The sequence below is a fragment of the Protopterus annectens genome, chromosome 8.part0 (genome assembly GCF_019279795.1).
Source record: "Protopterus annectens isolate FY-2018-M chromosome 8.part0, PAN1.0, whole genome shotgun sequence".
Taxonomy (NCBI): Eukaryota; Metazoa; Chordata; order Ceratodontiformes; family Protopteridae; genus Protopterus; species Protopterus annectens.
The window spans coordinates 1,909,717,072-1,909,734,987 of NC_056741.1; the positions used below are offsets into that span (position 1 = coordinate 1,909,717,072).

General features: G+C 38.4%; 1 protein-coding gene across 1 annotated transcript in view; it reads right to left on the reverse strand.

Moving 5' to 3' along the window:
- LOC122808584 (protein NLRC5-like) overlaps window positions 1–17,916 on the reverse strand; it is an 849,388-nt gene that overhangs the window by 612,271 nt on the left and 219,201 nt on the right. The window contains exon 4 of the mRNA XM_044079540.1: window positions 7,489–7,581. Coding sequence (XP_043935475.1) covers window positions 7,489–7,581 — 93 coding nt within the window. The remainder of the gene's footprint in view (window positions 1–7,488; window positions 7,582–17,916) is intronic.

Genomic DNA, 17,916 nt, shown 5'->3' on the forward strand with positions numbered 1-17,916 from the left:
AGCTTCCAAAGTTTCAGGGCATCTTCTAAGTGCCCAAACAGTTAGTCGGCTCAAGCTGACCTGACTGAAAAGTCAGGATTAGGTACCAAGCCCTGCAGAGCTTTCATGCTAACTCAGACAGGGAGGCTATGCCCTGAGATGAAACTGCTAGGAAAAGAAAAAAATTACATGGCCACACCCTGTCATAAAAAAATTGCAGCAGTGATCATTCAGGATTATGTGCCAAGTCCTGCACAGCTTTCATGCCAACTCAGAGAAGGAGGCTATGCCCTGACATGATACTGCTACGAAAAGAACAAATTATACATCCACACTCTGTCATAAAAAATATCTGTAGTGATAATTCAAATGTATGTGGTTATGGTAGGTTTACTTAAACAACTGTATTATGTTCATCATATTGATCACTGCTCCAGTAGCCTAAGCTATATAGATAGGTTACCATAGCTTACAAATTTTGAGAGGCGGAAGAATCTAGGATTTCCTGGAGAATGGTCCTAGCAAACCTGTCCTAGACCTGTAGAAGCTTTGTTTGTAAAAGTATGCACAGAGGACCAAGTTGCTGCTTCTAGAATACTTTTAAGTCCCACATTTCCAAAATGCCAATGATGAAGCCAAGGTTCTGGTAGAGTTAGCTTTGACTCCTTGCCTGGAAATAGCTTTGTTGTGGTGGGAGTAACAAAAGGCAATAGCCTGAGACAACCATTTGGAAATACTCTTAGTCTTCTTTGACAAAGTTTGCCCTTCTTCTTATCTTCGCAAGAAATGAACTGAAGTTCTAGAAGATTTTGTTCTTTCAAGATACAGTAGAGAGTTAATTATCCAAAATTTCAGTTATGTGAACACAGCCTTGCACAGTTTTCAGGTAGGAAAAATCATAAAGTCTGAATATGTAAATGTTATATGTATTCGCTTGTGAGTGTTTTTGAGCATGTACTACAATAATATACTGGACCTTTACAGTATATTTGTTTTATTTGTCTTGTTTAATGTTAATCAAAAACATTTTTAGAAGTTTTTTGTCTGGTTCAATTATGTTTCATTATCTGAACAGTTTGATTATCCAAATGACCCTAGGTCCCAATTAGTTTGGATAACTGACTCTCTACTATAGTACCTGAGTTGCCTGTGGACATCCAAGCTATTCAGTATCCTTTTTCATTCATTTTTGGGTTCTGGGAAGAAATCAGGGCTCAAATGGAGCAGTGTTATCTTCTCTAATACAAGGTCCCATGCAGCAGCCTCTGGTTTTCTGAGAGACTTCTGTAAAACCCTGTGAAAAATATTTTCACATGAGAATGCATTGAAAGAGGGGAATCGATGGACAGCCATCCAAAATGTACCCATGAACTACCACATAGGCAGCAATCTACTTAACACTGAATGTGTGATAAGAGACCATGGGACCCAGGTGGACAGTAGTCTCTCCTTTGATAGTCACACCGCTGCAGTGGTCAGGAAATCCTTCTATGTGGCACATCTTATCATAAAAGGGTTCTCATCCAGGAAAAAAGAGGTCATTGTTCCCCTTTACTCGTCACTCATTAGACCCATTACAGAGTACAACTCCCCTTTTGGAATGTACCTCACAAGACATCTGCAGCAGCTGGAAAGGCCACAGAAGTACCTCACAAAGAGGATTACTGGCCTCAAACAAATGCCCTACACTGACTGCCTCAAAAAACTCCAGCTTTACTCCGTAGCATATCACCTACTCTGAGGTGATCTCTGCCTAACATATAAAGCTATGTCAAACCCAGAGCTGTTGGACATGCTACACCTAAAGAAATCCCAATCCCTCCGAGCTTCATGCTCTAGGGACCTAAACCTTGTCACCACAAATAACAGGACACGCTGGAGGGATAGATTCCTGTCCCAGAGACTTCCTATACTCTGGAACAAGCTACCCATCTAAGTCAAGCAAAGTTCTTCATTAGCACTCTTCAAGAAAAATCTTGATGAGTGGATGGGAATTACGAAATACACCCCGGGGATTACTTCTGTGTCTCTGCTGGACAGTGTCACAGGAAAATAACTTTCTTGGGTGGCGTAAGCTATGAAACCTTGCTGGCTAGGCTTAAGTAGGCCCTTGGGCCAATAGCCTAGTACCTACCTATGAACCTAAATGAACCTTGACAGAAGAGTAAGATGGTTCATAACACAGGAACTCAAATATTGTAAAACAACAGAGAAACAATAACCTTGAATGTGTGTTGGTTCTTTTGTTGGCACCAATGGTAAAATCTTTTCCATTTGCTTACATTTGATTTTCTAGTAGCAAGCTTTCTTGCCTCCATTAGTACCTGCTGCACATCCTCCGTCAACAGGTGCTTAAAAGTATTAAGAACCTATAGTCCAGGCAGTCAGTTGTAATTGTTTGTGGTTGCGATATATTAAAATGCCCTGATCTTTTGCAAGTAAATCTGGTCTGAGGGGAAGCTTGAGGTAATTGCACCTGATCAGTTCCAAAAGAATGAAGAACCACTGTTGCCTGTGCCAGAAGGGAGTCACTACAATGATATTTGGGAGTCCTTTAAATCTTCAGAAGTAACCTGGATATCAGAAGAAAATGTGGAAAAGCATACAGAAGCATTCCTTTCCAAGGAAAAGAAAAGGCATCTGTCTTCCAGGCCTTCCCTCATGGAGTCCTGCAAAATAATTTTGCCAACTGGTTGTTTACAGAGGAGACAAAAAAAAATCAACCTGAATAATTCTCCATAGACGGGTCAAATCTCAGAAGACTCCTGATTCAGTTTCCATTTGTGAGAGTCTGCTCTGGTCCTGCTCAGCTTATCTGCCACCCTGTTTTGCTCTGACAGAATGTAAGATGCAGCTGTATCCCAAGCTAATATGGCTTGTCTGAAAAGGGGGTATGACCTGGCTCCCCTTGCTTATCTACACATCATTGTGGTGTCTGTAAACAGTAGAAGAGGTCCTAGGGACAGCAGAAGTTTCAGAGAGTTGACAGTATTTATAAGACCTAGCATCTCTTTTGTGTTTATGTGTTTTTGTCTTTCATTTGTCCCAAAGGCTCTGCACTTTTATACTCACTGACACAGCTTCCCAAGGAAAGTCTGAGGCATCTGTTGTGACTGACTGCTTTGTAGCAGGAAGGGAGAATTGGAGACCTGGATTCTGAGCAATGTAATTTCTCCAGCTATTAACTTCTTTTTTCATAAATCCATGAACTGGAATTTAAAATGATAATGGGTGTTGATCCTGGGACCAAATAGGTTTCAGATAACAATTGTGTCTTTCTCATGTGGAGTTTTGAGTGAGGTATCATGAGAATGATGGATGCCATCAATCCTGAGGGAATTTCCACGCTGAGACAGATGTCTGGGTGGAAACCCCCTGAAACAGATCCAAGTATAGATCTATTTTTTTTTCCTGTCGAAGAAAATCTGTTTGTACTGAGGTGTCTAACAAGCACAAAGAAACACAATCCTGTGAGATGGAGTCAGAAAAGACTGAAAGTTCTGTTGGAATCTCAGCCTGTACTGGTGATCCCTTACCCAAGAGAGAAATTCCTGAAACTTTGAAAAAGACTCTGCAAAGATAAGCAAGTCATCTAAATATAGAAACTGTGGAAGCCCAGAAGCTGCAGTGGACTATCACAGGAGCTAGACACTTTGTGAATCCTCTTGGAACAGTGGACAGCCCAAAGAGTAAGGTACAGAACTGATAATGCAATCCAGACACACAAAACCTTAAGAAATACCTGAAATCTGGATGAGTAGGAATCGCTCAAGTCTACAGTTACCAGAAAATTCAAATGAGGAAGATAGCATAAGAGGTTGTAAAGTGAAAGCATTTTGAACTTTGACACTATTACAAACTGGCTTAGGAAAGAAAGAAAGAAAGATCTAGAACTGGTCTCCCAGAGATTTCCTTCCTTCCTTTGCACTAAAATATTATTAAATAAAATGTTTCCACTAACGGATTAGGAGGATCAACTTCTATTTCCCCCTTAAGACAGTGTATGATGTTAGACAGGAGTTCGGTCTGACAGGTGAGGAGGAGAAATCCCCTGGAAAGGTGGAATTTCCTCCCACTGCCATTCGTATCCTAGATGGATCACATTCAGGACCAATCTGTCTGAAATAATCTGTTGCGAAAGAGAGAAATGGATATTTAGACTTTCCGGAAAGAATAAGGGACTTTGTGTGTGTGTGTGTGTGTGTGTGTGTGTGTGTGTGTGTGTGTGTGTGTGTGTGTGTGTGTGTGTGTGTGTGTGTGGAGGGGGGACGCAAAGTCCCTCATATAGTCATTCTGACTTATTTGACTGACATCTGTTCTGGGGGATTCTTGTTTTCTTTTTGGAACCTCCCTGCGGCTGCTTTTTAAACATCTGCTTACCAGCATTCTGCTGAGATTGTTTATTTGGATTTTTGCCAATGTTAAATGAGAGAGCAGAGAATCCTTTCATCAACTTAGAGAAAGAGGGATCAAAAATCTAAGAGATTCCCTGAATCAGCTTACTTATCTCATTATACTTTTTGATAACCTCTGCATTTTTGACATCTTCTTAGAACGCAACCACCAAGTAAAGCCCCCTAAAACAATACCAGTGCCTGCAGCCCTGAAGTAGTATCAACAGTTATAAACACATTGAGTAGTAATGTAATAAACAGAAGAAACTGAACTACACAGTTTACAATTCTAAACATAAGATTTGCACAAGCGTATACTTCTTTCCCAAAATATCAAAATCTTTTCCATCATTATCAGTTGGAAAATAATTAGAATTAGCAAAATGTGTATCAGCAGCAGGATTTACTAAAGTTAAAGTTGCTGGGACAGGTCTGGGGTCAGTGTGTAAAATGAAAAAAATGTACAAAATGAGACAAAGGGGATTGATGATGATGATACTGATGATCACAGAAGGTGGAAACACCTCTTCCAAAGGTGGAGTGTGTATGTCATCTGTTGCACTCAGCTGTATAGCTATGATTGTGTTTGTAGCACACACGTGAATCATTCTTCCCACTGTGTCCTTCTGCAGGAGCACTTATGTAAGAGCAGGAGGTGTGGATATGGTCACCTTTGCTTGTGCTAGCCAAAGCCTCTAGCAGAAAGAGAAAGATGCTCCATCCTGTGTAGTGACCTGGATGGCTCACTGATGGCCTCTGCATTTGCTTCTATATATTCTATTCTAATATTCTTCTTCTAAAAGTCAACAGGTGGTGTCACTCCTGGTATCCCAGCAACAGTTGTTGTGGTTGCTGAAGTACAACAGCAGCAACTGGATACTTGACTTGGCAATGTGGAGCACCTTCTGTCATGGCTTGTGGAGCTTTTCAACCAGCAGGCTTCATCCATCAGGCCACCAGGGAGGCACCAACTCCTAACATCAGCCACCCAGATGATTGATGTCGGAATCTGTTGCCCTCAGGGCCAGCATGACATCCAACCATGCCAGTACTTTGTCTATTCCCATCCTAATATTTTCTATTCCTTATATGTCATTCTCCATTCCCTGTTTGTTGTTCAACTCTTCATATCACCACCTTCTGCCATCAGCATGTCTGTGCCCATCTACTGTCCTCTCTACCTTGTGGGTGTATATTACACTTGTCTGTGTCTGTATTGTTATATATCAATGCCTATCTGTCTTTGCTACCCGACCTTCTTCTTCTGTACTCTACACAGCTGCCCCTCATTACCTTCCTCACCAACCCTTCTTTTGTAAGTTGTACAAAAAGGGCACTTTCCCTGAAAAAAAATCTTCATCTCCTCTGTAGCTTTCTTACCTTCTGGTTGCCCTTGACTGTTTCCCTCAAAGGTCCATAGGTATTTACTATGCATGTAGTACAAGAGACAATTGATGAGCCTAGACTAACTTCCCCATAGCAGTTTCTGGTTAAATAATTTGCTCAGCATCACAGAATTATTTATGCTTATTTATTTATTATTATTATTATTATTATTATTATTATTAACAAAAGATTTATTTATGTCACCCCCTCTCTTTTGTTTATAACTGACATCTATCACTCTAAACTGAAATGTATGATCTAAACCTTTGTCCATAACATGTCGGGCTAAGGCATTAGTAGCAATTTTCCTCCTGATGTATGAATTACGCTCTATAATTCTATCTTTTCATTTTCTAGAACCCTTACCAACATAAAAACTGGGGCAAGTAACACAAGTTGCTAAATACACTACATTATATGTGTTGCATGTAGCATGACATATAATTTTTACAAGATCATTAGTTACCGGATTTTGAAATTCACAGCTTTTATTAATAATACTACAACAAACACAATTATAACAGGGAACTGTACCCGGTTTCATAACAGGCTTATCATATTTGCTAGATAGGTCTTTTTCAAGTTGCTGTTTATCATCAGATAAATGGTGTTGCCATGGGGACTCCAATGGCAAATGCGTACGCAAATATTGTTATAGCAAAGTGGCCCCGCTTTAGAATTATGTGAATATGGTGGATTATACGCCTTAATGCAGATTGAAGTCCTGGTCTTAATACATCAGTTAGCATAAAACCTGTTCTGAAATTAAAACAAATGAATCTGAAATGACCATGAATGACTAGTAGGTATCGCTTTAAGATGTCTCTTGATGTTACTTAAACGTATAGTCTTATTGGCTGTGTTAAATAAGGAGATTATATTTAAACTTGATTTTATCACTTGTTTTATACACACTGACGAAGAGCTGCTGCTCAAAAGCTCTGTGGATTTGGAATAAACTGTGGTGGTTTTATCTTACTCTGCGTGTCCACCATTTTTGGAGTTGTTGGTTTATGGTTCTATGTTTCTCTGAAGTGGTTTACCATAGCGCTGGTTTGGTGTGGATTGCTGAAAGCTGAGTACACATGGAGAGACAGCAAACACAGGGTCACTATATAGATCTACCCCAAATGCGGGAGCAAGAGAAGAGCCCATAGGTGCACATTCCCTCATAGGCAGCATGCAGAGTACTATGCACTGGTAGGGACAAGAGCTAGGAGGCTGCTTGGTCAAGCTTGGAAGAGAGCTGTATGCATACTTTTATGCCACACCACTCTCCTCATTGTCTTGTTAGGGGCTGAGGATGGTATATCAGATTTCTTATTTGATATCTTTTTTGCCATGCTCTTGTTCATGAAGTAAACAGGTGCAAATCTTTTACACCTTTTGATTCCTTGTTGGTGCCAACAGGGTGGGATGTCTGTGAATCAGATACTGCTGGATGTCTGTGAATCACATACTATCATCCTTCTGGTGCTACCAGGGTGCAGTAGGGTTAAAGGTCTTATGCCACAGGTTAATCAAATGATAATCTGTTATTGAATGATAAAAATAAATAAATGTAGTCATTGATATGCAAAATATTTCTAAATGAGCTAAATCTATACAGTATATTTAGAGGTCCAGCAACAGGTGAATAGCTTAATCGCCATTATTACTTTGCACTGAATATAACAGCCAGGAAAGAAATCTGCAGCCATTTTAATAACAGAACAGTAATTGCACTCACCCAGAAGAACTGCTGCATCCAGATCCTTTTCTTGAAATATTGGAGCAATATAGATTTCTTCATTTGATTGTAAGCTGACAGATTTATCTGTGTCTGATTATTAAATTAAGAGAAATTCAGATTTTAATGATTGCTGTTGAACATTTTCACATATCTGCATAGGTGTTAATCTTGTTTACAAAACAAAACTAAAGGTTTATGAAATTAAATTTAAAATTAGTTGTAGACAAATATTTAACATTCCTAGAACAACAAATTTAGTTGGTAGATAGTATTAACTGTTACACAAAATATTTTATTTGAGATTATCACAAACATTTCATAAGAAAACTAGAAGAAAAAGAGATTACCACTCTAAATAATAAAAAAATGCATTAAATAAAGCAAGCTTCAGTCTCAGTTGAAAGAAAAATGACTGGACATCATACCTCAAAGCCTCCAAACATTAAAAATCATATCTGTGGCCTTTAAAAATCATAGCATAGTGCCCAGAAGACTAGTATTTTTTTTCTTTTTGGAAAAATATGTTTTTCGTATGGATCACTGCTGCAGTAGCCTAAGCTATATGGGTTATATCCTGCTAAAGATATAACAGCTGGACAGCTTCTAAAGCTGCAGGGCAATTTCCACACCCCCAAACAATTAGCTTAAGCTAAGTGGACTAAAAATCAGGTTTGGTCAACAAGCTGTTCAGAGCTTTCCTCTGTGGGCTTTCAAAGATTGATGGTTGGCTAGCACTGCTCCATTGCTGGTCAGGTAAGTTTCCTCCAGGGAAATAACCTTCCACATTACTTCTTTAAGACAGAATCTGTATTTTTCTTTAAAATATTGATGTTAAAGTGGAGGAAAAGTATTTTTATTGTCACTTGACTTTTAATCTGTATTAAATGGGAGTGTCACTTTTTTACTTTTGTGGTAAAACTTTAAACTACTTTTTCTTCAGGAAAACTGTTTAATTTTACTTTGGGGGATGGCGTAAGTGCTTAAAGTGTGTTTTACTGTGTTTAAATAGGAAGAAAAGTTAAATTTTTACAATTTACTTGCTTTACTGACTAGTGTTGCTAAGCTTCCCTGGGAAATGGGCATCATTTTCGGCATAACCATGGAACAACCTAGCAGTTCCTCAATTCTTCCTCCAGCCACAGAAATTAGTAAATTGTTATTCAGCCTTTACCACCTTACCAGGCTACTGAAGTGCCTCAGCATCAGGTGGATGACACTGCTTTGGTCAAAACTTTTTTCTCTGACCACTAATCTTTTCCTTGGGTCTCTCTGGTATAGCCCCTACAGCCACAATCAATTAGGGGTTAAACATGTCTTCTGTGGCTGTGGCTGTTGGTAATGCCCCTGGTGGGCAATTGAGAAACATTCTTGTCAATCCTGGGAAAAGGAGCAGATAATGCCATTCTGTCTAGCCAGAAAGTTATGCCCATCCATAGGGAAATTTTTACTGCGATACTAGCTGTATTTCTTCAGAAATTCTTGCCAAAAAGAAACAAAAACTTAAAACAAAATTTTTCCTGTCTCAGTTATGTTGCATAGGGACAATTTCTTAGGCTTAAGTCAAGCTTTATTGCAGACTTTTGACCCTTTCTATATGGCTATTTCTGGTAAAAGCTAAGGGGATTCTTCATTTTCTGAAGAGATTCAAGAAATTGAACCTCTACATGATTATGATGTATAGATTGTGTTTCATCTCTACAGATGTCTGCTTCAGATTCTGAGAAGAGTATGGTTTCAGCCAGGCCCTTTGAAGGATTCTCTTTATCTGTAACTGTTTACTGAAGGAAACACATGTTTCAGTGGTAAAAACAGTGATGTTTCTCAGTCCTTCAGTAAGCATTATCTTTTGTTACAACAGGAATTTCCTACACCTTCTGTTCTTTCTGCTCTGGATGATGATTTTCTCATAGTCGGTATCTTGCTTGACAGCTTTTCAAGCTTTTATACACTCTTCCTAAGCCAGACCCAGCAGCTATTGATTTTCTGAACCTAGCTGCTGCTAAACATTTTGTTAATATTTTCTCCTCAACTGCTAAACATTTTGTTAATGTTTTCCTATCCTGATAAGGATGGAATGACTTTTGATAGTTTTTGGGGGGAAGTGTATTCTTCTGGAACTGTTGTTTTAGAATTTGTTGCTATTAAACTCATATATTTAAAGATTTACATTCCTCTACTGATAACATGAGCAAAATTTTTGAGATTATTTCCTCTTCTGAGGAGTAATCTGCTTTGTGGTTGCTTCTGTGTCTCAAATTGGCTGCTCAGTATGCGAAAAGTACTTATGACGTACGGCTTTGCTGATGCCACTGAAAATATTTTGATGAGATTTGTTTGGTTGCATTCTCAAAATCTTCCAGAAGAAACATCTGTATAAAGCAGAGAAGTGAGGAAATCAGGAAAGAGCACAAATGGAAATATTTATGGAAGACTTAAATATGCCAGAGTTAGAGGTAGATGAGGCTCAACAATTAACAGTTAGGATGGAAAAGACATAAAAATGGTGATGTATAACCGGGTTTCTATTACCTGATCAAATGTTTAGGTTAGCGAATACCTAAACGTCGATCTGGTAATAGTGAAAGCAAAAAACATAAACGGACGATTTAATGCAGGGAAAGAATTCCCTTGGCCATTATGCGGATTTTGCCCCTTTCCCCACTGTAGAATAATCTCAGAGTTATAATATTTAGTTAGGAGGGTGTGGGAGGCACAGTCCCCCACAAGGGGTGGGGTGGGGGTGAAGCCCCCCACTTCATTTTGGTTTCATTTTTTATTTTTTTTGAATCCGAGGGAATTCATTCCCTACATTAAATCGGCTGTTCGCGGTTTTAATTTTTCGATATTACCAGATTGACGTTTAGGTATTCACTAAACTAAAAGTTCGATCAGTTAATATAGATGCTTATAACCAATCTGCAGGAAAGTCACTAGGAATAGATGATATTTTGGTGGAAGTTTGGAAACTATGAGGGAAGAAAGTAACAAAGATCTGGAAGGTTTTGTTTAGTATTTTAAAAGGAGGGGAGGCAATGACATCCTGGAAAAAAAAGTTGTGCTGGTTCTAATCCAGCTTCATGTAGGCCTATTTCAATTTTTAACCCTGACTGTACAGCATTTATGTCTAATGGCTAAAAGAATGGCAAAGGTGATGCCAAGATTGATAGATATGCACCAGTGTTGTTTTGTGGAGGGGAAGCAAACATTTGATAACGTTAACAGAACATAGATGATCCAGGGGGAAGCAGAATGTAAAAAAATGCTGCTATCAGTTAGTTTTAATGCAGAGAAAGAATTTGACAGAGTAACCTGGGATTTTATGAGTAGGGCAATGGAAGCACTTGCATTTCCTGATACAATAATAAGGTTAATTAAAAAGATATACGAGTGATCAGAGGCAAAAATCAAAGTGGGAAGGGCTTTTCTCTAACAAGTTGTGCCTGAACACAGGAACCAGACAGGGATGCCTTCTTTTCCTTTTCTTATTTGTGTTATATTTATAACTACTGGCAAAGAAACCAAGGTACTGGAAACAAATAATTTATTTATATTTATTTATTTATTTTATTTATTGACATTTGTTGACTGGGAAAGTCCACTGAGTCAGAAACCCATTTTCAGTGGAGGCCCAGGGAGAAAAGCTCCACAGTATATTACAAAGTATTACAAAGTATTGTAGAAACATAATAATCAAGTATACATGTATAAAAGCAGAGATATGCAATACAGTACCATACAAAGTTACATTACTAATCTTTTAGTACCATAGACATAACATAGCACATTAATCAAGGATACATGTATGTAAGCAGAGATATGCAATAAAGTATAGTACATAGTTTACATTATTAATCTTTAAGCATTGCATTGCATTGGTAAGAAGTTGCATGTGCAGCATTGCATGGATATGCAATAGTACCATATGCAGTGTGAGTTTGAGAACAGCTGCTTAATGAGCACAAGGATGAAATATTTTTAGGACCTGCCATTAGAACCTTTCTTAATAGGAATTAATTAAGGGGCAGTTTTAAAGGGGCTTGTTTGTTTGACAGAGGCAGGAGGGTTCGTTTAGGTAGTGCAATTTTAGTGCTGATTTAAAGGTTTTTATACTGTAATCTTGAGGTATTTGTGAGGGTAAGGCATTCCAAACTTTAGTAATGCTATGGGAGTACAGACATTGTTCAGCTCTTTTGTTGGGTTTGGTTACTGTTAACAGTTAGTTGGCCTTAGGATCTTAGTGTTTTTGAAGGAGTATATGTAGGATGGAGCTGAATGCAGGGCAAGAGTTGGGTTTGAAAATTAGTTTGTGGGATAAAGTTAGTTGAGTATAGTGGAGATGGTGGGAAAACTCGAGCCAGTTTAGTTAACTAATAGCAAGGCAATAGTGTGTGTGGTAGGGCTTTCCCGAGGCAAATTTAGCTATTTTATAACAGCAAGATTCTAGTTTGTTGCTAAGGGTTGAGTGGAGGTTAGCAAAAATGGCACTAGCATATAGGAGGGAAGGTATGAGTAAGGTAGTGGCAAGTTTTGTTTTGGTATGGTTGTCCAGGTAAAGTTTATGATGATAAAGTTTGCCTAATTTGAAGTGTATTTTCTTGCTTGCATTGCGAATGTGTCACTCAAAAGTAAGTTTGTCATCTATTTTTATGCCCAGCAATTTGGCTGTTTTCACTATTTCAATTTCTGTACTGTCTTTAGAGAATATTTTGAAGTCTACATCTGGTGGTTTTGAAGAGAACAGTAAAAGTTTAGATTTTTGTGGGGTTTAGCAAAAGCTGTGCATTATTTAGCTAGGATTCAATTAATGTGAAAGTATTGTGTGTAACTATAAGTAAGTCTGAGAAATTGTTAGAGGTGGATATTACTGTGGAATCATCAGCATATTGGATGAGTTTACCTAGTTGGGTGGCTTTGGGCACATCATGGATGAAGGTATTAAACAGTAGTGGCCCTTATATGGATCCTTGTGGGACTCCTATGTTGTTAGCTTGATAGTCAGATTGAACATTTTGCTATCTTACAGATTGTTTCCTGTTGTTTAGGTAGGAGGTAAACCAGCTGAGTGCATTAGTAGAGCATCCTAGTTTTGATAGTTGGTTTAGTAGTTTAGTATGGGATACTGTGTCAAATCCCTTAGATAGCTCCAGTAAAATTACTGTGGTAGGATGGCCAGCATCCAAGGCTTTGTGAACAGTATCTGTGAATGTAAGCAGGGCTGTGATGGTACTATGTCCTAGATGAAATCTGTGCTGGGTGGGGGCAAGAACACCGTTCTCAGAGAGGTGTTTAAGTAAATGTGTATGAACACATTTTTCAAAGATTTTTGATAAAGGAGAAAGTATAGAAATAGGGTGGAAGTTTGAGAGATCATGGGAATTTCCCCCTTTGTGTAATGGTGTAATAATGGATTTGTTCCACAACTGGGGGACATAGCATTCTGAGATAGAGCAATTTATAAGTATAATGACTGGATATGTGATAGCACTTGATGCTAGTTGTAGGAATTCTGGGGGAAGACCATCTGCAGAAAGGGAGCAAGGTTTCAGTTTGTTTAGGAGTTTGAGTATGAAAGAGGTGGGTACAGGCTAAATATTAAATGAGGGAGTACTAGTTGAGTTGTATAAGGAAAAGGGTCTGTTATTAATAAGTGAGGAATTAGTGGAAAATTGTGAGTTTGAATTGTGTCTGGCGATGAGTCTTTGATTAACTTTTGAATGGAGGAAATAAAATGGATATTGAATACATGGCAAATTTGTTGTGGAGTCTTACTGGGTGCAGGGGATGGGTTTTGTATGGTGCCAGGATTAAGCAGAATGGAGACCGACTTCCAGAATTTTTTGGATTGTTGTGTAAGGAGGATAGTTGAGATGAGAAGTAGTTTCTTTTATCTTGTATACCTAGCTTTTTTTGGCTTTACTTAGGAGTTGTTTGTAGTTGATTTCATTTTGTTTTGTTTTATTTTTTGTCACTTTCCATGCTTTGTCTCTATGTAGGAGACTTTGTTTGGTCTGTTTTGTTAACCAGGGAGGCTTGATTAGTTTGGTTCATATTAGGGCTCTGTTATGCTGCCACTCTTCTTATGGAGTCTATCGGAGCGAATATAGCCAGGTAGAAGAATTTCAGTGCCGGCAATATGTGGTTTAAGCCAAGTTTCTGTTACTGCAATAATATTTGGGGTGTGGTTAGTTAACCAGGCATGTAATTCTGTAATTTTATTACAGATACTGCATGTGTTTATTGTTATTAGGTGAAGTTGTTGGTGAAGTTGTTGGTTATTTGAAGCAGAGGTGGGTTTTTGGAGGATAATTTTGTCAGGATTGGGATATACAGCCCCACATTGTATTAGTGAGAGGAGTAGGTGAATAAAATTATGTGTTTGATAGCTATGTGAGAGAGATTTGGGAAGGTGTACAAGACATAATTTCAGTTTGGAGTTGGAAGGGACTATTCTTAATTTGGATACACCAATGGTACATGATGCTAGGAAAGAGGGTGAGATGCTTGAGTAGCTATCAGTGCTATGGGGTAGTGGAAGAGTTTGGGTGCTAGATGTTGGTGGTGGTGAAGTTAAGGTGGTGTGTGTAGAGGAAGCTAGCGGCAGTAGGATAAGAAGAATAATAATGACCATAATGAAAATAATGAAAGTTATATGATGGAGTATGTTGGTTGGGGAAGCCATAGTGATACAGATAAAAGAGATAGGTGTGTTGGTGTGGTGGGATTGGGATGGGTCTTAGTTAAGCTATTGTTGGAGGGAGTTTATTGGAAGATGCAATAATGGGCAGGTTTTAGGTTAGGAATTGTTGGAGGGAGTTGATTGGTGGGTGGAATAATGGAAGGGACAGACAGTATAAGTCAAATGAAAGACGGGGTGTGTGGAAATGGGGGTAGGATAGGGGAGTGAAGTGAGCCTAGAGTGAAGCGGACTGCGAACGGAGCAGATGCACCTGGTTTCTGAAAACCGCAAAAGACCACAGAGATTATTAAAAAAATATATCTACAAATGCTAGAGTAGAGTGCAGGTGAAAAGGGCCATTAGTATAATATACACTTATTTTACCCTGCTGTAATGTGAGGTATTAGTATGGAGAAAATTAGTCTGTGACTCAGAGTTAGGGATAGAGCTGAAAAACAAACAAAAAAATATGGACAGCTGTTTCTGAAAATATGGCTGGATAACAGGGGAAATAATAAGATACAAAGGATATGACAGAAAAGATCAAGACAGAAAGCAGGTAATTACAAGGAAGGCAAGTAGTTACAACTTACATGGCTGGGGTCAAAGAGATATCAGCTCGCAGGTAAAGTATAAGAGGGCTAAGAGTAATGGGTTCTAAACGTGAAAGCATACAACAAGTGAGACAGGTATATAGAGGAATTTTTTTTTGCGGGGTGCTTCCAATGGGACAAGGATGTAACAATATTAAATAAATAGGTTTAATGAGCTGGACATACATATAATTATACTTCTAACTTGTTCTTTCAGCTGAAGAGGGCCACCTGAAACTGCTGAAGCAAGCCTGGTCGCTGAAACATACAATTCTATTGCTGGTTGGTGTACTTGGGCAGGATAGTGATTAATATGCCCTTTTAGGTGGAAGAGGGAATGATAATAGAAAAGGAAGAAGACAAGAAGACATTTGGGTTACAGGCTGTTGATTGCTTTCACTCTCAGGGGTTATCAGAGTACAGAAAGAGAAAGGGATATGAGAATCCTAAATGCAAGACCTGCGCTGGTTGAGCTTTTAATTATAATTAGTAAAGCATATAAAGTATTGCACAATAACTATAGGAATCAATCAGAAGAGGTCAGAAAAGTTTGGGAAGAGAGATTAGATACGCAATTCAAAAAGAAACAATAAGAGGACATATGCATATTTCTCAAACATGCAACAAAATCTGGAAGTTTTAGGATTTTTGCCTGGAAGTGTCTGCATAGATATTTTATACCCCAAGCCGATGCCAAAGAATTTTTTCCTCGGATAGATGGCAAATTTTGGAGGTGTAATGGGAAAGAAAAAGATACCTGGGAGCATGTGTTCTTGGAGGGTAATCAGCTGGCAGACTTTAAAACTTCCCTGCAGCATACTTTGTCAGGAATACTAGGTGAGCAAATGACTGCAACTAAGGAAATTATTTTTTGAGCTGGGAGTCAGGATCTGAATTACCTAAAAATAGCAAGTTCTTGTTAAGTTTAATTCGGGTGGGTGCCACAAATGCAATTACTGGAAAACGGAAATCAAAATATAAACTAACTATTCTTGAAGTAGTGAATGTTGTAACAGAGATAAAAGAACAAGAAGTGGGATCCTTAGAAAAGAGCAGGAGTAAATTACATTGAAAAAATGCAGAACATTTTTTGGAGGAGGCATGAGGCTTAAGAGAAAACAGGACTTGAACAATGTATGTAATGTTGCTTTGATTATATGATATGTAATGATAAATGTGCTGTATAATGTTTGGAAATATGAACTTGTCAATATGGTTTGATTACTTTTATATAAAGGTAAGTTTGCCTACGCCACAAGTGATAATTCAATAAAGGTGTTTAAAAAAAACTTCCAGAAGATATCAGAAATGAAGTTTTGAATTCTCCCTTGAACAGAATTAGTTTGGGACCATCTGCTTCAGTAGTCTGTATGAAGTGTGATTAGAGAGTTGTGCTGATTTGTGAGCTTTCTCAGTATTTCAGCTTTCCTTCTCAAACTTGACCAAGGGACTTAATGTTCCCCCACTACCTTCTTTTAAGGCAAAATAAACAGTGTCAGCAATATGCTGGTAATTAATTGTTTAAAAAGCTATGGTGGGTAGTTTCCAAACACCAAAGAAACCCCCCAACTGCAAATAGTCTAATAATTCCATACGACTATTTACAAAATTCTCCCACCTCACTTTGACAAATCTTAAATCCATCAAGGTTACTTTTGGAAGATGTCCCCCTCAATCACCAGACTTAACTCTTCTTTTTCCAACTGTCGTTGAAAATATGCTCTCTCGGGGGTATCAGAAATTCCCTTCTTCCTTTCTCGTGGGTATCAGAAATTCCCCTTCCTCCTTTTTTAGGAGAAGGGTTTTATTCATTTTATCTTCTTTTACCAAGTTCTATAGGTTATCCTTTAATTTTCTTTTGAGGTTTTTCTGGTAATCTTAGATTTGCAAAAGATACAATTCATCACATTCCTAGATCCATATTTCAGAAGTTTCACATGGTTTTCTGAGAATGGACGATCAGTACCTCTCCATTACCCTTTGGTCTATCCAATGCTATAAGGGTATATACACAGCATCCATCTCCTGCAATAGCTTACTACAGACCGCAAGGTGTTCACATATTTCGTTTTTTTAAATGACTAGCTTTTCTTTGCAAAGTGTTTTCCAAGTGTCAGGAGTCTCTCACTTGGGTAAGGGCTCTCCTACACTGATTGGGATTCTAGCAGTATTTACAGATGTCTTTTGTGATTAATACTCAATTGATTATTTTTCTGGTGTGCCTTTAGAATACTTCAGTTCAAAAAGCTATTCTTTCACAAGAAAAATTAGATCTGTATTTAGATCTATTCCTGAGTTTTTCTACTTAGACTACTGTCTCAACAAGGGAATTCCTCAGGATTCTGGGTCTCATGATATCTATAATTCTCAAGATACCTGTTAAAAGTCTCCACATAACAAAAATAGTTCACTTGTGTAAATAAACTTACAATAACAGTAGATGCTTGAATGAGTATTGCTTCAGTAGTCTTAACTATAGGGGTAATTTCCTGCCAAGTATATAACAGTCAGCCATCTTCCAAATCTTCAGGGCACCTTCCACAAGCCCAAACTATCAGGGAACTCAAGTACAGCTGACTAAAAGACAAGTTCATGTGCCAAGCCCTTCAAATCTTTCTCGCCAACAGACAGAGGAAGGCTGAGCCAAGCAAAGGTAATGCTAGGAAGAGCAAAACATTAATAACCACACCCTGACAAACAACATACGAAAAATGAAGCAGGGGTGGAGGGAGTGTCTACTGCAGCAGTGATCTTCTGAAAATCTACTGTTATGGTAAGTTACTTACACAACTGTACTATGTTCATTTTATTGATCATGGGTGCAGTAGCCTTGGTTATATAGGTAGATTATCATAGCTTACTATATTTGGAAGGTAGAAGGAGACGTAAAGACTGATCTAGACCTAGCGAAAGAATCAAGCTTATAGTGCTTTGTAAAAGTATGTACAGAGGACCAAGTTGCTGCTTCTGGAATACATTTAGAATCCAACCCTTTCCAAAAAGTCATAGATGAAGCCAAAGCCCGGCAAAGCGGGCCTTGACCCTGCCTGGAATAGTTTTGTTGCAGTGAGTATGACAAAAGGTAATAGCCATAGACAACCATTTTGAAATAGTCTGTTTTGGCACAAGTTGTCCCTTCTCCTTACCTTCACAAAA